Below are 23,588 nucleotides of genomic sequence, written 5' to 3'. Positions count from 1 at the left end.
TCCTAAGATGCTGCTTGGCCTGCTGTGTTCATCCAGCCCCACACTTTGCTATCTGGGGCTCTGTAATTTTCTTTTCTAATTTTCCTTTAGACTAGACATCATTACTCTGGTTGCCTAACCCCACATTTCAATTTTGGCTTTCACCAAGGACGTTCCTCAATATTGGGTGGACCAGAATTTTGTACGTTCCTCTGGGATGCAACATTTTCCACCCACAAATGACCAGCTATTTTTTTTTTAAAATTTGGTATATCTAGCCCAGAATCTTGAGATATGAGAAAATGTTCTTCTGATTGAAAATCTATCTGCAACATGCCCTTCTGGTTTCAGTAGAACTGAGGGAATGACTAAAAGTTATAGATATTATTTGTACTTCCTTGCAGTATGACTTCCTTTTAATTCAAACACAGAATGAAAAGGAACCATGGCAACAAATTGAGGGATCAAAGGAAGCCTGGACAAAGAAGGCCAAATGTATCAAACATGAAACCCTGAAAGCTTTGGGAAAGAGTAAACAGTAGCAACTACATCTCCAGCAATGACTCAATTGCAGTGGAACATTTACTGTAGCATCGGAAGAATGAGACGTAAAGGTGTGTTAGAACCTCAAAATTAAAAGCAAGTCAGATCTGCATCAGCAAGTTTAAAGAAAATAATGAACTTCTATATACCGATTATTGTTCACGTTTGCAAATTACCCAAGAAAATTTTGTAACCAATGATTTGTACTTAGTGTAGCCACAGTGAAGTAAGGAAATGAGGTGACCGTTTTATGCATTTCTATCCTTCCTGAGGAAGGAGATGCTGACAGGGTAGAGGTGACAGAAGAGGAAACACAGTCACTAGACAACTCAAAGGTATTGGAACACTGCACTAGAGGCGTGATACAGGAGACGGAGAATGATACATGTGTATCTGTGGGCCAGACACACATTCAGAGGACTGTATAAGCAGACAATTATGGAGGTCAAACCTCCAGCAGTGCCACAAGGAGTTCAGTGTCCTTTGTTTTTAGTGAATTCATCATGAAATGCAATATCTGACCTGCAGGACCACAAGCCTCAAACTCTAGTCAATTCACTATATCCCTTTTATTCAAAGACCAACAATCCCTAACATTCATTTCCAAGACCTTGTTCTTTGGCAGAATTGAAAATATCAATCGTGACATTGACAGGTGACAGTGTCCTCCAGCATCATCTTCCTCCTCCCTTCTCCATCGTCTGATGCTCCTCTTTTGTAAACTGTAGGCTTTTTCCTTACAAAGTTTGTCTGGTATTTTAAGTCCTCATTGCAATGAAATCTTAGTCTTTTTCTTTACCTATTCCCAAGAATGCAACCTGCTCATGGAATTGTGCCCCTCAAGTTGCTGTGTCACTCTCCAACGTGGTTACTCATCTGTCTCAGCAGTTTCATTGTGCTATCCTCTTTCTGTATCATTAGTATTGAGAAATCTATTGATCTCTGTCTTGAACATATCGACTGAGCATTCACAGCTCTCTGGATTGTAAAATTCCAAAGATTCACTGCCTGATAAGTGAAGAACTTACTTTTCATTCTGGATCCCACAATCAGGGAAATCTCCTTTCTTCACCTACTCCTCTCTGTGTAACCCTCTTAAGATTTCGGAGGTTTCAGTGAAATGACCTCTCGTTTTTCTAAATCCTAGAAAATACTGACCCCAACTCCTCAATCCCTTCAAGATGGACAGTCTTGCCCACAAGAATTAGAGTAGTTAATCTCTTACTGCTCTGTATAGAATTTGTACAGTGTGGAAGCAGGCCATTTTGGCCCATTGAGTCCACACTGACCCTACAATGAGCATCCCACCCAGTCCCACAACCCCCTTACCCTATCCCTCTAACACTGCATTTCCCTTTCTATCGTTGGTAAGTCTATCCCCCTCCTTCCTTACATAAGGGGACCAAGTGCACACAGTACCTCAAGTATAATGGAAGAAAGCTTCTATACAGTCGAAGCAAAACCTTCTTACTCCTGTACTCAGAAGCTCTCAAAAAGAGCCAGTAAAACATTTGCCATCCTGTTTACTTACTGCATCCGCATGTTAGCTTGCAGTGACTTATGAACAAGGACACCCAGGTCCTTTTGGATATTTACGTTGCCCCATCTTTCACCATTTAGTAAATCGTCCCACACTTCTGTTCCTCCTACAAAGTGGATAACTTCACATAGATCCACATTATATTCCATCTGCCGTGCTCTGGTCCAATCACTCAGCCTGCCCAAATTCTTTTGAAGTCTCTCTGAATCATCCTCACCATGTACATTGCCTCTTAGTTTTGTGTTACCTGCAAGCTTGAAAATATTACTTGGTCCTTCTTTTATGTGGTTTTAGAGCCACTCCTGGGAGATTGAGTTCGAGACAGATTGGTCAAGCAGAAGGCAAGTTCATCAACTGACTTTACAAATGATAGAATCCCAACAAAGTGGAAACAGGGCCTTTGGTCCAACAACTTCACATTGACCCATTCCCCTATAACCCACCTAAGCTACACATCCCTGAACACTGTGGGCAATTTAGAATGCTAATCCACCCTAACCTGCACATCTTTGGACTTTGGGAGGAAACAAGCGCACCCGGAGGAAACCCATGCAGACACGGGGAGAATGTGCAAACGCCACATGCTGTCGCCCGAGGGTGGAATTGAACCCAGGTCCCTAGTGCTGTGAGGAGCAGTGCTAACCATTGGGCCACCATGCTGCCCATGTTTAGGTCTTCAGAATGCTATTTATTGTATATTAACGCTATGTATACTTGCTCCGCAAACTGAAGTAAACCAAGTTTGGAGCTTACGGTCAAGAGACTTCTCTACGTTCTAACAATCTTCCATCTTCAATTAATCCAATTAACTCTGCTAACACTATTGTATTTATACCCAGAGAGAAGCAGCTCCAAGAAATTGAGGCTGCTGCAGGGACCTAACATTTTTACACAGTAGTCCCCGCCTCTACATATAAGGTCCTAAGCCCTGATTTTTTTTTTTTTTTTTTGCTACCCCACTAGTCACAGTCTGTTAAGCTGAGAATAACCCACTTATTCCTACAGTTTATTCACTCTTCTTTGTTTTGTTTTCACCATTCCTGAGCCATGACAATATATTAGCCCCAAGCTACATGTTCTAATGTTGTTTCTTAACCTTCTTCTTAGTAGCCTTTTGAAAATCCAAGCGCACCATATCCATTGGTTCTCCATTATGTACTCTCACAGTAACATTCTCAAACTCTAACTTTGTTCTATATAATTACTTCTTAATAAGTCCATGTTAACTCTGTCCAATCAGACCATTATTTCCTCTGTATCATATTACCATATCCTTCATAATTAGATTCTAGTATTTTCATCACTGTTGAACACCATGGAGAAGTGCCATGATAATGAAAACACAGCAATGCAACTTAATTCCAGACATGAAGCAATGAGTGCAGATGCAATATCTGTCTTAGTAAATCTACTAAGGTAGAATCTGCACGTGGTGTGATACTGCACTGGAACCAGGAGTGGGGAGAAGAATAATGCCGATGCCAGCTCACCGAAAAGAGTGAAGTTTCACAAGGGTTCCACCACAGATGTCTCCGATAAGAACTTTGGGGCAGCCAACAGGAATATGTTGATAGAGGTGAGTAATGACCCTCATTACATCCTCCAAAGCCGACTGCAGTCTGCCCCATTTGAAAGTTAGCAAGTAACCCTGCTGCAAATACTGGGCTAACTCTGCCAAGGAACACTTGGACAAACACAGACTGTGCCAAGGATGATTAGTGTATGCATATGGATGGCACACTTTGATTTCTAACTTTTCTTTGAAATGTTTGTTTGTCATATATTGAAATCTTTGCAGTTGTGTTGGGGTCAGAGGAAAGCGATAGTGTGGTACTGTTGATGAAAGAGGCATCAGACTTACATTTAGCGATTGGATGAGTTCACCCCAGAGAACAACTTTGGCCAAGAAATTCTGACCTAAAGTGCGTCCGTTCCTTTTCATTCTCTGACCCTCGCTGCCTGCTATGAATCGAGTAACTGAGTATGTCAGCTCATGGTGGCTGAATGCCTCTTGAAGTTGTGCAGCATACAGCAGACCACCACAAATTTTGAACCCTGTTCAGCCAAGTACTACGGGGCCCCTCCAGATCAGAACAAGCTGTGTTATTGGTGCACCGTCATGTCTTCCTTGTGAAAGCTGTGGATAACTTTCTGAAATACTAAAGGCAGATACAGCATTCAAAACGCAGTCAGCTATGTGTCCAATTTCTTGCCTGCAATCATGACCTAACATCCAAAACAGCACAGCAATTCTTCACCAATACACAGCAAGTGCCTGCTTAGACAATGCTTTTAAGCCTATTAAATAGGACCTTAAGCTATAGCCTTCTGTTGTAAAGTTCTATCACTGATCCAACTACAAGAAGTTGTGATTTAGAGAGAGAGAGGCTAATATTGACAATACAAAACCAAGAAAGAAAATATGGGAAATATATGACAGATTTGTTGACAAGATTTTGGTCTAGATCAGTAGCTCGGGTTGTGGTGTTGAGGTTGGTTGGCTTGCTGAGCTGGTTTGGTGTTTTGCAGAAGTTTTGTTACCATGCTGGGTAACACCGCAGTGCAGCCTCTGAAGCATCAATGTGTTTTCCTGCCTGGTTTTTAAACTCTGGGATCCACTGAGATGGATTGCCTCACTTCCGGTTTTCCTTGGTAGTGGAATGTATATGGGGTTGAGTTCAATGTGTTTATTAATAGCCTGCTTCATGGAGTGCCATGCTTCCAGGAATTCTCATGCTTGTCTGTGCCTAGCCTGTCCCAGGGTCTTGGTGTTGTCCCAGTCGAAGTTGTGGTTCTCCTTGTCCACGTGGATTGAGATGAGTGAGTATCGGTCGTGTCTTTTTGTAGCCAGTTGGTGTTAATGTACTTTTGTTGTTTAGTTTCCTTCCTGTTTGTCCAATTGTAATGTTTCTTGCAGTCTTTTCAGGGAATTTTGTAGATGACATTGGTCCTGTCCATGGTGGGGAGTGGGTCTTTAGTTTGGGTGAGCAGTTGTCATAGGATTGTGGGCTTGTGTGCCACTCTGATCCCCAACGGTCGTAGGTGTCTTGTGATGAGTTCCGATGTGTTCCTGATGTAGGGTAGTATGATGAGTGTGTCGGGTTGTGTAGAATCTTTCTGATGCTGTTTGTGTAGGCATCTTCTGACCCAGTTCTTTGGATATCCATTAACCTTGAACACTTAGAGGTATTCTTCTTCTTGGCATGGTTCTGTGTTGTTGCATTGTGTGGTTGCCCTTTTTTAATAGTGTTCATACGTAGTGTTTGTGTGTATGGCTACTGTTGACGTTCAGTACCTGGTCTGTGTGTGGCTTTTCGGTGTATTTTCATTTGCAGTTCTCCATTTGTCCTGCGCTGTACCATGGCATCCAGGAATAGGAGCTGTTTGTTGTTCTCCTCCCCCTTTGAATCTTATTCCAGGTGAGGGTGTTTATATGTTTGTGTGTCTCTTCTAACTTGGTCCGTTTAGTGATGACAAAGATGTCATCTACATACCGTATCCACAGATTAGGTTGGATTTGCAGTAGGGCGGTCCTTTCCAGTCTTTGCATCACTGCTTCTGCTATGAGTCTGGAGTTAGGTGATCCTGTGGGTGTCCCGTCGAGTTGTTCATATGTTTGAAGGTGAAGTGGGTGGTCATGCATAGGTCCGATAGTTTGAGCATGTTATCCTTGGAGATGGTTTCACTGTGGTCATGTTCCTGTTCAAGTCGTGTTGTCATTGTTAAAAACCAGGCAAGAAAACACATCAATGCTTCATTGGCGGCTGCACTGAGGATATTACCAAGCATGGCAACGAAACGTCTGCAAAACAACAAACCAGCTTGGCGAACCAACCAACCTCGATCTGTCAACATTTGGAAAGGAGAGAACATTTGCACGGGTTTAGAGATCTTTGTGAAACCTGCAGATAACTCGTCATTTTCTCATCCTCTATTCTTATTACTAAAATCTGCATACAAGATGTTATGGAAAAAGCGGAGATGCAACTATCACAGATTGCTGTCAGTACAGGCATTTCATTCACAGCCGTAGAGAAGTCTATTTTGATTCTTACTGAGACAAATGAGAATGTGAGGGCCTGATAAAGCAATATGAATTTTCAATTTTGCCTGATGTAATTGTTTATATAATGGCCATCGCAAGTGCTAATTTACATATGGAATTTGGGCAGAATTAAACTTAAGAACCAGAGTTATAATTTAATTGATGGAACTTCTTAATTTATTTTTGTTTGTTTTGTTAAATATTAACACATTTCATAGCCTGTGAGCTGATGTGTGGACAAAAGCAAAATACTACAGCTTTTGGAAATTTGAACTCAAAACTGAAAATATTAGAGGCACTCAACAGATTGTGTGGTATTTATGGAAGGAGAAACCGAACTAATGTTTTGGGTCAGTTACCTTTCAACTGAACAATATTCATACATGGACACTATATCAACATCAATTTATGTCAATTGAATATCAGCCATGGCTGAGCAGTTTCACTCTCTTGCTCTGAAGTTTGGGAATTCAAGTCCCACTGCAGACGCTGGGCCTCAAGAATCGAGGCTGATACCTAATAGTGTTGAAGTGCTGCGTTGTGAAAGGTACCATCTTTCACAGGTGATGCTAAGCTGAGGCCCAGTCTGCTTCCTCACATGGATGTTAAAGATCCCAGGGCACTATTTTAGAGAAGAGCAGGGAAGATATTCCTGGTGTCATGGCCAATAACCACTGAAAACAGCTCATCTGGTCATTACCACATTTTAATTGTGGGTACTTGCTTTGATTAACTGCTGTGCAGTCTCCAATACAACAAGGACTATAATTCAAAAATGCTTAATTGACTGTAAAACATTTTGGGGACAGTCTGAACTTCTCCCTGATTTCTTAATGTCCAGACAGAACATTTCTTTTCCCCACTTCCTATCATTTGCAGTTATCTTCATTACCTAATCAATCAATAGGAGACTGAGAACAGGTTTTACAAGCGTAACCGTAGAATCATACAGCATGGAAACAGACCCTTTCAGTCCAACCTGTCCATGCCGAGCATCATCCCAAAGTAAACTGGTCCCACCTGCCTGGTCCTGGCCCATATCCCTCAACCTTTCCAATTCAGATACCTATCCAAATGTCTTTTAGACATTGTAATTGTACATGCATCCACCACGTCCTCAGGAAGTTCATGCCATACACAAACCACTTTTTTTTTTAAAAAGTACCCCTCGTATGTCTGAGATAACAAAGTGTGAAGCTGGATGAACACAGCAGGCCAAGCAGCATTTTAGGAGCACAAAAGCTGATGTTTCAGGCCTAGACCCTTAATCAGAAAAGGGGGATGGGGAGAGGGTTCTGAAATAAATAGGGAGAGAGGGTAAGGCGGACCGAAGATGGATAGAGGAGAAGATAGATAGGGAGGGGATAGGTCAGTCCGGGGAGGATGGACAGGTCAAGGGGGCAGGATGACGTTGGTAGGTAGGAAATGGAGGTGCAGCTTGAGATGGGAGGAGGGGATAGGTGAGAGGAAGAACAGGTTGGGGAGGCGGGGACGAGCTGAGCTGGTTTTGGGATGCAGTGGGGGAGGGGGAGATTTGACCTGTCTGTCCTCCCCGGACTGACCTATCCCCTCCCCATGTATGCTCTCCTCTCCACCTATCTTCTCCTCCTCTATCCATCTTCGGTCTGCCTCCCCCTCTCTCCCTATTTATTTCAGAACCCTCTCCCCATCCCCTTCTCTGAAGGGTCTAGGCCCGAAACGTCAGCTTTTGCGCTCTTGAGGTGCTGCTTGGCCTGTTGTGTTCATCCAGCTGCACACTTTTTTTTTTGTTATCTTGGATTCCCCAGAATCTGCAGTTCCCATTATCTCTGATCACAATTCCCCCTCGTATGTCTTTTTAAAATCTCTGTCCCCTCACCTTAAAAATCATTTTATTCAAATGATTCAGGGAAAGAGTTGTCTGAGCTTTCAAAACAAAACTGAAGCAAAACTCTGAAGAATATTAAAAAGTTGAATATTTTGTACTGTTGAAATTAAGTGACCAAAGGCCCAAAATTTGCCATTCTAAATTGACCTGTAGCTGGAGAAATCGGGTATGATAGAAAATTGGCCAAACTAAATTAAACAGCAGGCAGCAGCTATTGGTCACAAAGTGGAAAACCAAGATCAAAAGGGTCACAAATGTTCAGTGGAACCAGTTACAACCAGCCTAAGGATTGTGTCTTTGAAGATTCTTGATCAAACTTCCTGACGCCTTGACTTCCAGCCAGTGTCTGAGTATATGCAATTTATACCTCCCTGGGGTAGCAACAGTGACAGTGTTGGCGTGATACCATTAGATGCTTTGAACCCACCTCATGATCCCATTGGCCAAAGGGCACAGAACATTCAGGAAGTCCTGGAATGAGGGAATGTTAAACACACACACCTGGCAGCTAACCCCTCAGCAAAGACCTGTAGTGACTCTTGCAGCAGAAGACAGGTATGACAACCTAAGAACTCCCAGGAGAAGATTTACCTTGAGCCGTGAGACTCCCATTCGTGGAAGAGAGCCAGCCCTCCATCAGGGTGGAAGTAGATTCCAGTGGCCCAGTTCAGACACGTGGATCATTGTGGGTAATATCCTTTTGAGATGGATTGAGTTACCTAGAGGGTAAATATTGTGGGAATTTCAGAAATACAAGCATAGGCTCATTTTTAATAAAATCAAGTTAAACAGCAAACAAAATTCTATATTCCTTTGACCACCTCACCGTCGAGCACTTGGGTAAAGTGTCATTTATATATATAAACTGGTCAAAGTATCCAAACCAACAACCCTGACGCACCTCTCTCTCAAATTCTATTCTTCCTTCAAACAAAAAATGTCCATTCTTCTAGGTCATAAGTCAATGTTGTTTAAGGTCTCCTTCACTCAGAGGGAATCTTCAATAATGCCCTAGATGTTGCTATCTCTTTGCTTATCTGTGTTACCTCCCTGTCTTGCCCCTCTGTCTGCCTGACCCCCCCCCCCCGCCCTCTCTCCCCCTCCCTCTGTCTGCCTGCCTGTTCTCTCCCCCCCCCCTCTGTCTGCCCATCTTCCCCGCCCCCCCCCCCCCCCCCGCCCCCTCTGTCTGCCTGCCCGTCCCCCCTCTCTGCCCAGTCAGTTCTGAAGGAAAGCCACTGGGTGGTATCACCAGGTGGCAGTATAATTGTCTGCAGCCTTGTTTATTAATCACTCCACCCCATCACCACTACCACTTGGCACAGATTCCTATTATAAATCGGGAAGGAGATACAGGACATGGAAATAATGGACAGTTGACCTTTACTGGAAGGTAGATGTCCATCAGAAAATTTCAAACTGAGAAAGATAAAAGCAAGATACTTTTCCAACAAATATGAACATACAGCAGGAGTCAGTCAGCTGGGTTGCAAAGGTGTCTGGAAAACTGTGCAGCATGATATCAGCCATCTGTATTCTGGTCGTTATCATGCATGCAGAATTACATACCTAACCATAAACTTAGAAATAGTGTCTAGCCTTTTAAAAACCCTGTGGTCTAAGCCTGTAATACAAAGTAAGAATACAAAATAAAGTGAGCTTTCCATTCTTAATTTAGGGGAGAAACAGATGGCACAAAGATGCTTCAAAAATGATGGTTAGATGAATGGACATGAGCTGGTAGATGAAGTATAATAGAGAAATGTGAGGCTACTCACTTATATCTCCATTTGTAATTTGCTTTACAGTCAATTAAGTGAAGGTTCACTTGTTTGGTTCTTGAAATGAGAAGATTGACCTATGAGAAAACTGGGTTGCTATTGTTTGGAGATTAGAAGATTGAAAGATGTTTTCATTCAACCCTAAATGAGTCTGAAGGGATTGACCAAGGTAGATACTGAGAAATCATGTATCCTAGCGGAGGATATCTAGAAAATGGTGAGTCTAGCTTTTTGAGAAGGGCTTGATTTTATTTATTAGTAGTGAAACAAAGAAGACTCTTCTTTTTGCACTTCTGCACCACTGAGAGATGCAGATACTCTGTCAAGAATCTGTTCAGAGCTGGGGAAGACTTTTGGTGTGCCACAGAACTGAGGGATATAGGAAAGTGTAGTTGAGCATAAGATGAGCCACAATGGTATTGAATGGCATTGCAGACTAGAGGACCCTTAAGTTTACTCCTCTTAATTTTGAGATCAAAGGTATTGCTTTAGGCAAGAAAAATAATTTGGTACCCTTTGTTTTTGAAGTTTTCTACTTGCCCCTAAATGTGCCTCACCTCCACCATTTAGTGGGTAGCTTTCCCTTGAACATTAAATGTAGCAAGATCATAAACACATTTGTGAAACTGTGGACTATTCTGTTCAACCTCCATGAACTGCTTGAGAGTTACTTGAGGTCTGCCAATTCTTTTTCTGACTCTTCCTTGTTTAAAAAGTGTGTTCTTAGTATCATTCCCAATAACAACGCAGAGTGGAAGTCACAAATCAATCTCCTTTCATTCTCAGCCAGCGTACAGTACAGGACCCCAAAGATACCAACTAAAACGAAGTGGTAACAGTGTGGAGCTGGAGGAACACAGCAGGCCAGGCAGCATCAGAGGAGCAGGAAAGCTGACATTTCAGGTCGGGACCCTTCTTCAGAAATGGGGGAGCGGTGGGGGTCTCTGAAATAAATAGAGGGAGGAGGGGTGGGGCTGAGGAAGGTAGGTGGGATAGTGATAGAGTGCAGGTAGGCAGTGATGGGGATTGATCAGTGAGGTGGGAGGAGCAGAGAGGTGGGAGTGAAGACAGACAGGTACAGGAGGTGGGGATGAGAGGGAGGGTTGATCATGGGTTGAGGCCGGAGGTGGGGAGACTTTGAAACTAGTAAAGTCCACATTTGAGACCATTGGGTTGTAGGCTCCCAAGGTGGAATATGAGGTGCTGTTCCTTCAGTTTCCGGGTGGCATCATTATGGCACTGGAGGAGTTCCCTCCGCTCCCCCATTTCTGAAGAAGTGTCCAGACCTGAAACATCAGCCTTCCTGCTCCTCTGATGCTGCCTGGCCTGCTGTGTTCCTCCAGCTCCACACTGTTATCTCTGACTCCAGCATCGGCAGCTCTTGCTATCTCTAACTAAAAGTAAGTGATGCCTTTGATTTCATTTGAGTGATGTTTTGCTGTGCATAACTATGGATATACAGGAATATAGAGTCGGAACGCGAATAGATCACCTCATCTCACCAGTTTGCTCTGCCAGGATCACAGTTGATCTGATGACTCCACGCTTCCACTGACCTGAACCTTTCACCCCTGCTTACTCAATAAGAATCTTGCTCCGTCTGCTTTAATAGTATTCAAGGACTCTGCTTCTGCTGCCATATGAGGAGGAGAGTTCCAAAAGCATGACTCTGAGAAATAACTGTCCTTTTCTCTAAATGGGCAACTCTATTTTTTAAAAAAAACTATGGTCCCCAAGATTCTCATGCAAGAGGAAATACTTTTTCCACGTGCACCCCATCATGAGTTTCTATGTTTCAAATCGAAAGGAAATGTTAACTTCAGTTACACTATAGTGAAGTTTATACAGTCGGGAAATTTCATGGTTATGTCATGGTGTAAATCACTTAAAGTTCAATTTTAACATGTTACTGCAAAGAAGCTGTGAAATAATTGCATGTCTGTTATTGGAAGAACATAATACTGAGCAATAGTAAGTACAAATTCAAAAATTCTCTGTCTCTCTTTTTCTCTTTAGGTTAAATACTATTTTTGGACTTATTCATCTTCCTCGCTATTCCTTTGTTCAGGCCTCAGCATGCATTGGTTAACCACATGTCTGAAACGAGAGCATTCTGCTATAGAAGGTATATTTTTCCAGTCTTTGGAAAAGTCACATATTTACATGTGGTGATGTGCACTGCTCTATCGTTGCTGTTCAAGGAGAAAGAAGCACAAGCTTAACAAAATGCAGTGCTTTAAAAACCTCAAAAGGATGGAACGATTGTAAGCCTCAGAATCTAACAGTACTTGAGGTGGAAGCCAGGGGGAAAGGGCATGGCCAAACCCTTCGTTCGAGTACAGAGATTTCTCCGGTGGACACCCATACTTTTCGTTTTCCTCATTGGGGCCTACCTGATGGCTGGTAGCCTACTGCTACTGCAGCGGTCAGGGTTCTCCATACAGTTGGGCGCTCGTGGTGTCTCCAACAACCAGCCAACATGTGTCACAACTGTCCTAGAGAAAGCTATTTCTGATCCCGAAACAATATACAGCTTGAAGTACAAATCCAAGATGCCAGTTAACATGCAGGTATGGGACGAGCCGGTTACGAACAGGAAATTTGGACCACGTTGGCTAATATCAGGACACCCTGAAATTGGTCATTTGAGAAGAAGATGGTTTAACAGCTTTGTGAAGGAACAAGAGCCAAAGCAAAGACTGGAGATTGGAACAGTAAAGAAAACAATTGGAAGTAAAGGTAACAATCATTTGCAACTCGTCCTTTTCTTGTTTTCTTTCACATACTTTTGTGACTGCTCTACTTCAACAGACTTGTTTGTTTTTTGATCCCTATTTTGAGTTATGTTCATGTTATTTTGACAAAAAATCAGCACTGAGTTGTGAGCTTTGAAGTGGTATTGATGACATGGTAAATAGATACCGAAAGAACTGCCAAGGCTGTAAATCAGAATCATAGACAGATCTGGCAGCATCTGTGGAGCAAAATCAGAATTAATGTTTTGGGTCGTTTCTTCAGATAATTTGGTACGTGTAGGAAAGTGGTGTTCGGTGTATTAACTAGGAATCCAGATGTTGCAAATTGCATTTTAGTTAACCAATGATAAATAAGCAAAAGACACCATAATTTATGTGCTCGCAATACTCATATACTTTGTATGGGATGTGCATGTGTACTTTAAACTTTGTGTAATTTGTAAAATGCCACTGTTCTCTCATCATTGCATTTACTTCATTGATTACTGCTCAGTATGCTTAAAACTAGGCTTTATTTCACACGAACATTGACTCCATATTAATACACCTGCTGCTGATATTCCTAGTTAGGGAATGAATTGTCAGTAAGGGGTAGCCAAAACTGAGAATCTAAACTCATTTAGGAAATGGCAGGAATAGTTCATATCTTTTACTACCTGTCTGCTAAGCTGGTGTACCAGACTCTGCCCAACTATTTGTTAAAATTCCCCTTGTTAAAATTAAACGAGGTGAAAATTGGTAGGTTCGAAACTGCGTGAGTGATCTGGTCTGCCAAGTTATCAACCAGAGAGTGATGGTAGCGGTCGCTCCTTGGAGATGTTAATAGAGTGGGGACGATGAAGTATAAAGTTGTATATCACATTTAGCCCTTTTCGTAAGAAAACACCTTAGGATCTTCCAAATGGCTGGGATAAATGATAAGATCTGAAAAGCAGATGAGAGCAATTACTAATTTACTTCCCCACAAAACTCAGAGGAAGAGGTTATTTGACCTAGTTATTGATTCTGAATTTGTCCAACAGGTGAGTAAAATGTTTCTGTTTAGCTTTTGACTGGCCTGGTTAGCTGTCATTGCTGATGATTAGGCACTGCCATGAGTGAAATGGCTCCCTTGTTTCCAGGGCGTTTTTGTCCTGCTGTACACACTGTCTGCTTACACTTTTCTCCCCCACAGGAAGATGAGCTGCAGCTGTCAGCCAGAGAAAGAGAGTAACTAAAGCTACATTTCCTTATGACTGCTTCTGATTTGACTTCATTGTTGGCTGACAGGAAGCAGGATTGCAATGGGGGTGTGACAAATGATGCCAGTTTTTCTCTCTCCTCATGTGGAGTGCCCTAGTAGCACAGGACTCCAGTAAGCGGCCTGGGCAAGAACTGTACCAATTAGAACTTTTAACTGAAGACTCTCTTCAAAGCCATACCATTCTAACCTAAGCTCCCAGGTACCTCCGTGCCACTGCGTTATAAATGAAGTGTTCAGTACATTTGACAGGTATATGCCTTAAAATTTAAAGGACTGTTTCACTTTTTCCCGTTTTAACTAATAATAAAAGGTTTCAGATTTCTTTCTTAGTGGTATACTGCAGTTCAAAATTGAGGAAGCAAGCATTTACACTTGTCTTTTTGTTAAGTTACTGTATGTACTTCTGTAAAAGGCAACTTCGTATAAAGATTGACCCTACAGCTGCATTCTCACAGGCCTAGGCCTGGAGGCAAAAAGCAAACTGAATTAGTTGGACTGGTGGCAGACATACCAAACTCAACCTTACGGAGTTCCAGGTGACCAAGCCCAAGTGCAGCCTTCCTGTCCTGCCATCAATTATAGAGTAGAATAGAATATCCTTTATTATCACATGCACTCAAGTACAGATGCACCAGAGGTACAGTGAAAAGTTTTACAATGTCCCCTCTTTTATGGTGCCATCTGAGGCACAAGCTCCTAGATACAAGATCCTTGTTACAAAAAGAGGAATAGAAAAATAGTTGTGTTACTTTACAGAGGAAAAAGACATAGTTCAAAGGGTAGTAAGAACTGCCGCTGCTGGAGTCAGAGATAGCACTGTGTGGAGCTGGAGGAACGCAGCAGGCCAGGCAGTATCAGAGGGGCAGGAAAATTGATGTTTTGAAGGGCCCTGACCTGAAACATCAAATTTGTGTGTGTGTTCCTTCAGCTCCACTCAGTGTTGTCTTAGTTAGAATCGTCATTACAGTCATGTAAACAAATTACACATAACATTACATTGCGGTAGCAGGGGTTTCCATGTGTGGGCTGACTGCCTGTGCCAATTACTGACCATTATGAGGGCCTTATCTGATGTGAACTGCAGTGACTTCAGCTCCAGCAAAGAATTGGCAAACCAGACTGATGGATAGTGCATTTAAACTGTTAGGGATGTCTGTGGTTCGGATTGGAAAGGGTGGGGTGTAGGACATGGCGTTGTCCCTCACTCCGCACTCATTTGTGCGTGACTGAGGGACTGGACCGAGGGCAGATGGACAGTTGATGACTGACAGCCACTTTATGCTGTCATTTCTAATCCTCTGTCAAACCTCGTCCCTTTTCACTCAGGCCAATAATCTGGAAAAAGTCCCATCAAAGCCAGAAGATCATGAAATTTCGCCCTTTTCAAAAAAGAAATTGTAGGATGTAGACATTATTGGCTGGCCCAGCACTTATTGCTAATCCCTAGATGCCCTTGAGAAGATGGTGGTGAGCCACATTCTTGAACCACAGTCGGTAGACACACCATGCTGTTAGGGAAGGAATTCTAGGATTTTGACCCAATGACGCTAAAGGAATGATGATCTATTTCCAAGGCAGGAAGGTGAGTAGCTTTGAGTGGAACTTGCAGTTAGTGGTGCTCCCATTTGTCTATTGGTCTTTTCCTTCTAGATGGAAGTGGTCAGGGATTCGGAAGGTGCTGAACAAGGATCGTTAGTGAATTTCTTCAGTTCATCTTGTGGAAAGCATACGCTGCTGTTACGGAGTGTTGGTGTGGAGAGAGTGAATGCTTGCTGAAGTAGTGCAAATCAAATAGGTTGCTTTGTCCTGGAATGTGTCAAGCTCCTTGAGTGTTGTAGGAACTTCCCTATTTGTATACCTGGTCCAATTCAGTTTCAGGTCCATAAGAACCCCCAGATGTTGATAGTAAAGGATTCAGGTATCGTAACACCAAGGGGCAAAGTTTAGATTGTCTGCCTGTTTATTGGATGGTCAACGCCTGGCATTAGTGTGGTGCAGATGTTGCTTGCCACTGATAAGCTCAAGCCTGAATATTGTCCGGTTCTTCAAGTCATAGAGCTGTACAGCATGGTAATAGAGCCTTTGGTCCAACTAGTCCATGCTGATCACATACCCTAAACAAATCTATTTGCCAGCATTTGGCCCATATCCATCTTGAATCCTTCCTCTTTATAGATCCATCCAGATGCCTTTTTAAGTGTTGTGATTTTACTAGCCTCTACCACTTCCTCTGGCAGCTCATTCCATGCACACACCACCCTCCATGTGATAAAGCTGCCCCTAATTGCCCCTTTTAGATCTTCCCCTTTTTCCTTTTAAACTTATGCCCTCTAGTTTTGGACTCTGCCACCTTGTGAAGATGACCTTGTCTATTTGCCCTATCCATGCCCCACATGATTTTGTAAATCTCTATAAGGTCACCCTCAATCTCTGATGCTTCAGGGAAAATAGCCCCAAGCCTATTCATCCTCTCCCTGTAGCTCAAACTCTCCAACCCTGACAGCATCCTTGTAGGTCTTTTCTGAACCCTTTCAAATTTCACAACATCCTTCCTATAGCAGGGAGAATGGAACTGCATGCAGTATTCCAAAAGCAGCCTAACCAATGTCCTGGTACAGCTGCAATATGACATCCTGACTCCTACGCTCAAGGCACTGGTCAATGAAGGCAAACGTTCCAAATGCCTTCCTCACTATTCTGTCTACCTGTGACTCCACTTTCAAGGAATAATGAACCTGTACTCTTTGTTCAGCAACGCTCCCCAGGACCTTACAACTAAGTGTATATGTTTTTTGCTTTGATTTGCCTTTCTAAAATGCAGCACCCTCTATTTATCTAAATTAAACTTCATCTGCTATTCCTCAACCCATTGACCCATCTGATCAAGACCCCATTGTACTCTGAGATAACCTTCTTTGCTGTTGACTATACTTGCAATTTTAGTGTGATCTGCAAACTTGCTAACCATACCTCCTATGTTCACATCCACATCATTTTATAGAAATGACGAAAAGCAGTGGACTCAACACTTTTTTTTAATTTGTGTCATGCTGCTGGCCACAGACCTCCAGTCTGAAAAGCAATTGCCCACCACTACCCCCTGACTTCTATCTTCAAGCCTGTTCTGTATTCAAATGGCTAGTTTTCCCTGTCCTCCATTTGATCTAATCTTGCTAACCAGCCTACCATGAGGAATCTTGTTGAACACCTTACTGAAGTCCATATAGATCACATCCATTGCGCTGCCCTCATCAATCCTTTGTTACTACTACAAAAAGACTCAATGGAGTTAGTGAGGCATGATTTCCCACACGCAGAGCCATATTGGTCTTGGTTTACTTCAGTAACTGAAGAGCTGAAATTGTGCAGCCATCAGCACACATTCCCTCCTCATGTTGGAAGAAAGGTCAATGATAAAATAGTTGAAAACAATTGGGCCTAGGACACCACCCTGAGGTACCCCTGCAGAGCTGTCCTGGAGTTGAGATGACTGACCTCCAACAACTTCACCCAACTCCCTTTATGCCAGGTACATCACCAACTAACGGAGAGTTTTCCCCCTGACTCCAGTTTGGCTAAGGATGCTTGATGCCATACTTGGCCATATGCAGCCTTGATGTCAAGGGCAGTCACTATCACTTCGCCTCAGCTTTTCATCTGATTTTGAGGGAAGAAAATGCCTATCAATTGTCTTGTGTTTGAAAGAATGGGTCAACTGAGAATCTTTGACATATCAGTAAATAATATTGTCAAGTTTGGTGAAATTTATGTCCTTGTCACAGCAGTTGGCCTTGAAGACGGTGTTCACAGTGGTTCCATCCTTATTAAAATTGATGGTATTCAAAGGCAAAGCTGTCCCCAAAGAGGGATCTTAGAAAAGCTTTGTAACCTAAGTTTACAAGAAAGACTGTACACAAGAAATGAATCAGAGAATTTTGGAATTTGAGATGAAAAGGACAATGTGAGGAAAATTGTTTGCCCATTGGAGATGTTCAAATCTTGCTCCGTCAATGATGTAATCCGTAGTGTGAGATCAACCATGATGTGGTAGTGGCATGGTAGTCATTCCCAGTGGCCTTACAAGTGTAATTCAACTCTTGCATATACACATACTAGCTCTCTTTAAGGCAGTACAGGTAGTTTTTTTATAACAGTAGTTGCGTGACCTTGCGCTATAGAAAATTGCCGTAGAAAATCGCATCATGGGGAAATTGCTATTGAAAATCACTATACCTATACAACAGAGAATTTGCATTATCCAGACAGTGTCCACTATTCCCCATCACGTTACAGCCAATTTGTGTTAACGAAACACAAGTTGTAGAAGAACTACCTGCAACCAAGAGATGTGGATCAATGGATGTTGCAAGGTGACAGTGCTCTCCCTAAATGTTGAAATATGTAACATCCCTCCCAGCAACTTTATGCCAATGGGTCAGAGATGTGTGAATGAACTTAATTCCAATATTGTTAAAAAATTATTTCTAACGCAGGGATATTGAGACAGTACCAAAGACAATTACTTGTAGAATGATGATATCTTGCTGATAGTAACAAATTTGAAGCTGAGGGCATTGCATATGATGCTGTATAACCAGGTCATTGTGACAAATTGTTCAGTGATTTGAATGGTAATCTGATTTTGAAGGATTTCAGCATGAAGCAATGTGGTTAATTCATTGTGGTATGTATTCATATTTTACTGGTTGAAATGTATATCATTTTGTAATGTTCTAAAATAAATAAATTGTGTTAGAGAATGAATGTGAATTGGTTGATTTTAAATTTATTCCATTCCCACATCCTTTGTGGAACAAATCGAGCACTTTTAAAAGCATTAACCATACAAAAATTGATCCAGTGACTTTTGACCTGAACTACTGGTCTCGATTTAATCTGTCTTTTATACAATTATATACTGTTTAAGTAAAGCCATTCTAATCTGACAACATCTGGTCTTGGAAGCCAAACAGACTCAGACCTGGTTAGTGCTAGGAGTGGAGACTGCCTGAGAATACCAGAGGCAATAGGCTTTGGAGGGCACTTGTGGCACAGTGGCAGTGTCTATCTTTTGAGCCAAAAGGTTTGGGTTCAAGTCCCACATGCTGCAGAATGTGTCTTAACAGATTGGGTGAAAATATCTGTACTGGTTGAGTTATAACAGTCTGAGCATCGTATTATACTGTATGAAAACAATTGCATAAGCCTATTACAAGGATTTTACAAGAGCAATACCTGCTCTAGTCTCAGTTGCAGATTTTCATGCTGTTTGTTTGATGCAGTGGTATAAACTATGTATTATATGCAGGCTGACTGTGTAGTCCTTGTGAAACGTCTTCTGCAGCCCTTGGACTGAACCCAATCTGATCTAATAGGAAGCCAGCCAGTCTTATAGTCCATGTGTCAGCAGTGATTGACGTAGTTAAATGATTTGATTTCTCCAATGCACAAAAGCCTTTTCCTGCTTGAGACCACTCCAGTTGTTCCTAGCTGGGTCTGTTCTTACAAAGATTTTCCTCTGAGATCTCCCACAAGCCTGCTCTAGTCCCAAGACTGTTCATGTTGTTAGGAAGCCAGCCAGTCTTATAGTCCATGTGTCAGCAGTGATTGACGTAGTTAAATGATTTGATTTCTCCAATGCACAAAAGCCTTTTCCTGCTTGAGACCACTCCAGTTGTTCCTAGCTGGGTCTGTTCTTACAAAGATTTTCCTCTGAGATCTCCCACAAGCCTGCTCTAGTCCCAAGACTGTTCATGTTGTTACAGTGCCAGTCACTGCTTCCCACATCCATTTCAATTCTCCTGTGCTAGTCATGACTTTTTCATAGTGTCCCAACAATGGATCACTCTGCCTTAAACAACACTTTGTCATGCACCAATGTTTATTTTATTAAGCTCAGGTAAATAATACTCTGTAATATATCTCTGTGCAATGTCACCAGTAACTCCTGTCCTTTACACAAATGCTAAATAGCTTAAAAGATTATCAAATAACAAGCTTGTTGGAAGGACGAAACTAATAGCTATGTTGTGTGTTTTTCTTTTCACAGCTGAAACAGTAATATGAATTGTCCATTCTGAGTAATAGTTTTTGCAGAAATCCTAATAATAATCTCCCTGGCTGAATTTGTTAGCAAGTCTTGGCACCATTTTCAGGCCCGGAGCCTGATGATCTGAGAGCCACCACTTGCACTGTCTTACTGAACGTAGAGTAAAGTTACCTATTCCCTTTACTCTGAAGGATTTTTTGAGTTATAAGGAGAAGGTGGATATGCTTGGAGTTTTCTCACTGCAGCACAGGAAGCTGAGGAGTGACCTTAGAGGTTTATAAAATCATGAGGTATGTAGATAAGGTTAATGGCAAGTGTCTTTTCCCTAGGTTAGGGGAGTTCATAACTACAGGGGTTACTTTTAGGGTGAGAGGAGAAAAATTTAAAAGGGATCTGAAGGACGACTTTATCACACAGGGCGGTTTGTATTTTAGAATGAACAGACAGGAAGTGATAACAAGGTAATAAAATGTGAGGCTGGATGAACACAGCAGGCCCAGCAGCATCTCAGGAGCACAAAAGCTGACTTTTCGGGCCCAGACCCTTTATCAGTTCCCATTATCAGTGATAACAAGGTGCAGTTTTAACATTTAAAAGACATTTGAACAGGTAAATGAATATGAACAGTTTTAAAGTGATATGGACTAAATGCAGGCAAGTGGGATTAGTTTAGCTTGGGAAACTTGATTAGCATGGACGAGTTGGACCAAAGGGACTGTTTCCATGCTACATGACTCTGAATTTATGACTCTTTAATATCTCCTTAAGCGCATGTTCAGTAGCAATGTCATTTTGACATCAGACCACATGGAGCCTGAATGCATAAGGTTCGGGAAGATTTCCTTTTGCTACCGTACAACATATATGTTTAATACAGCCTGTCAATGTTAATTTACAAGACTGTGGACCTGATATTGCTACATAATAACAGATGGTGCCAGGCCTACAGAACTGGAGGCAAATGGCAAGGTACACTTGAAGTGAAGCCCATGGACAGCACAGTGTTTCAGTTGAAGGACAAGGCTAGGTCAGTGGTCAGATCATTAGAAGTAGAGAAAAACCCTGAAGAGAAATGCCACACTGGCAGGATCCATTGAGCAGCAGAATACAATGAGCAACAGATTATATGGCCCATCTGGCACTAATCTGTAGAGTAGGAAATCTGATGCAAAAGCACAGGAGCAGAGAAAGCGGCAAACAACTGGAACACTGAGTTGGCTGTAGGGAGTAATAAATTCCTGTAGCTCAAATCTTTACAGAAAATGATAAACTGCACAGGGTGGGTGACCTATGTAATGCCATTAAAGGGTAGGAAAGAAAAGAAGCATTTTGGTCACAGCAGTCTTTTTGGCAAGGATTCAGATAATGGGGAAAAAAACCTTCCCTTTCTCAGGTTAATGGTTATAAGAAGTAACCCACAGTTTACTACCCACCACTACCTCAGCACAATCTTAGACTGATGAGATTAAAAGGCCAACCAATAATTGAAAAATAGCAAGTACACTATTGCAAATGGAATCCCTGCTGAAATACATTTGCACATCACAGCTGTCAGGCAATGACTATCTCCAACAAGAGAAAATCTAACTATCCCTCACTTAATCGTCATCGTCATTGACATTGCTATCACCACATCCCCTGCTGTCAACATTGTGGGATTACCATTGACCAGAGACTGAACTGGAATAGCCATATAAATACTGTAGCTACAAGACCAGGTATTGCCGAGAAGTCGACATTTTTGATAAGTAACATATCTTCTGCCTCCTCCATGCCTGTCTACAAGGCAAATTAAAGTGTGATGGAATATTGTCCACTTGCCTGGATGGGTGCAGCTCCAATGACACTGAAGAAGTTAGACACTATCTAGGACAAAGCAGTCTGGTTGATTGGCATGCCCGAACCAACACCTCCCAGATTCACTCCCTTTTTCACCAATGTAGTGCTAGCTGTTTGTACCATCTACACAACTCACCAAGACTCCTCAATGGTAGCCTCCAAACCTCTACCATCTAAAAATTCACCAGATACATTGGAACACCTCTGTCTGCAAGTTTCTTTGAGACACATTTTTCCTGACTTATGTAACTGTTTCTTCGCTGTTGCTATATCAAAATCCTGGAATTCCTTCTACGAACAGCACAATAGGTTCTACTTATGCCTCAAGGACTGAAGTGGTTCAAGAAAGCAGCTCACCGCAACCTTCTCCAGGACGATTAGGAATGGGCAATAAATGCTAGCCCAGCCAACAATACCAACCTCCTGTGAAAGAATCCTAATAAACCCCTTGCAGCAGTAAAGGATTGACTTGAAAACCCAATTTATTAGTTCCCAAACTTCATCCTTTTAGGACCAAACAAAGGAGGACCAACAAACTGATAACTGACATGAATGCAAGCTAGCAAGAAACGTTAAATGCAGTCTGTAAAACCTTTATCAATTTATGAACTAGAAAAGCATAGCTAGCACAAGTTTGGACCCATTACTGGAAGGAGAATTTATAATGAAAAACAGTAATGGCGGACAAACAGAACAATAACTTTACACCTATTTTCATGGAAGAAAATACAGAAAATCTCTTAGAAATACTTGGTGACCAGGGACTTGTGCAACCAAGGAAGTATTAGTAACCGCATACATCTTGAAAATTAGCTGGAACGAGGGTCGATAATTTTCTTGGACTGGATGAGTTTCATGCCACAGCATTGAAGGAAGTAGTTAGAGAGAATAGGTGCATCTTTCATAATTCTACAGATTCTGGACAAGTTCCTGTGAATTGGAAATTAGCAAATGTAATCTCACTATTTTAGAAGGGAGAAAGAGGGAGAGTGGGAAATTACAGGCCTGTTAGTTTGATGCCCATTGTAAGAAAAATATTGGAATCAATAAGAAGGGGTGTAACAACTGTAACTGGCTATTAAACCATCTCTTAACCCATCACCATGGTATCAATGTGGACTTCACAAGCTTCAAAACCTCCCCTTCCCTGACTGCATCCAAAACCAGCCCAGCTTGACCCCACTTCCCTAACCTGCCCTTCCTCCCACCTATTCCCTCTTCCCACCTCAAGCCCCACCACCATCTCCTACGTATTAACCTCATCCCACCCCCTTGACCTTCTGTCCTTCCTGGACTGACCTATCACCTCCCTACCTCCCCACCTATACTCACCTTCACTGTCTCTCACCCCGCCTCTTAGACCTGTCTGCCTCCCCTCCACCTATCTTCTCTATCCATCTTCTACCGCCTCCTCCTCACTCCCTATTTATTTCAGAATCTCCTTTCCCTCCCCCTCCCCAATTTCTAAAGAAAGGTCAAGGCCCGAAACATCAGCTCTCCTGTTCCTCTGGAGCAGCTTGGCCTGCTGTGTTCATCCAGCTCTGCACCTTGTCATCTCTTAACCCATTACCATGATTTTGGAAAGATTCAGCCTATTTCAGTCAAATTATTTTATACCAGGAACATCGTAAAACATTCTTAATTCACCAGCTAAAATTAACTCTCTTCTGATTAATGGACAATACCGTCAATTGTATTAGTAGCATTAACCTATCAGCTTGAGAACTTACTGTACAATTTGTTGGAGTGAGTATGCGAGCCAGAGGCTGTCAGAGTTAGTATTGTCAAATGATGTTGTTTCTGCAGAATATTCTTATCTGATTGCATGTGATGGCCCACATGTCAAGTGGAAGGGTAAACTTAGTCACCTGAGACTGCAGGCAGGTGGATGGGTTTAATTTGAGCGTGAATTTGAAAAATGGCTGAGGTTAGTGGCTGATTTTGCAATC

The 23,588-nt window shown here is 42.2% G+C and overlaps 1 protein-coding gene across 3 annotated transcripts in view; it reads left to right on the top strand.

Annotated features, from left to right (window-relative positions):
- The window catches only part of wscd1a (WSC domain containing 1a), a 132,553-nt gene that overhangs the window by 50,322 nt on the left and 58,643 nt on the right, over positions 1-23,588 (top strand). For 2 of the 3 annotated variants that reach the window (XM_059655415.1, XM_059655414.1), the window contains exon 2: positions 11,769-12,491. The exons of the other annotated variant lie outside the window; for it this stretch is intronic. In XM_059655415.1, coding sequence (XP_059511398.1) covers positions 12,068-12,491 — 424 coding nt within the window. In that variant the 5' untranslated portion in view covers positions 11,769-12,067. The remainder of the gene's footprint in view (positions 1-11,768; positions 12,492-23,588) is intronic. 3 annotated transcript variants of the gene reach the window in all.

This window comes from Stegostoma tigrinum, chromosome 27, assembly GCF_030684315.1.
Source record: "Stegostoma tigrinum isolate sSteTig4 chromosome 27, sSteTig4.hap1, whole genome shotgun sequence".
NCBI lineage: Eukaryota > Metazoa > Chordata > Chondrichthyes > Orectolobiformes > Stegostomatidae > Stegostoma > Stegostoma tigrinum.
This window is presented reverse-complemented; position numbering and strand designations above follow the sequence as displayed.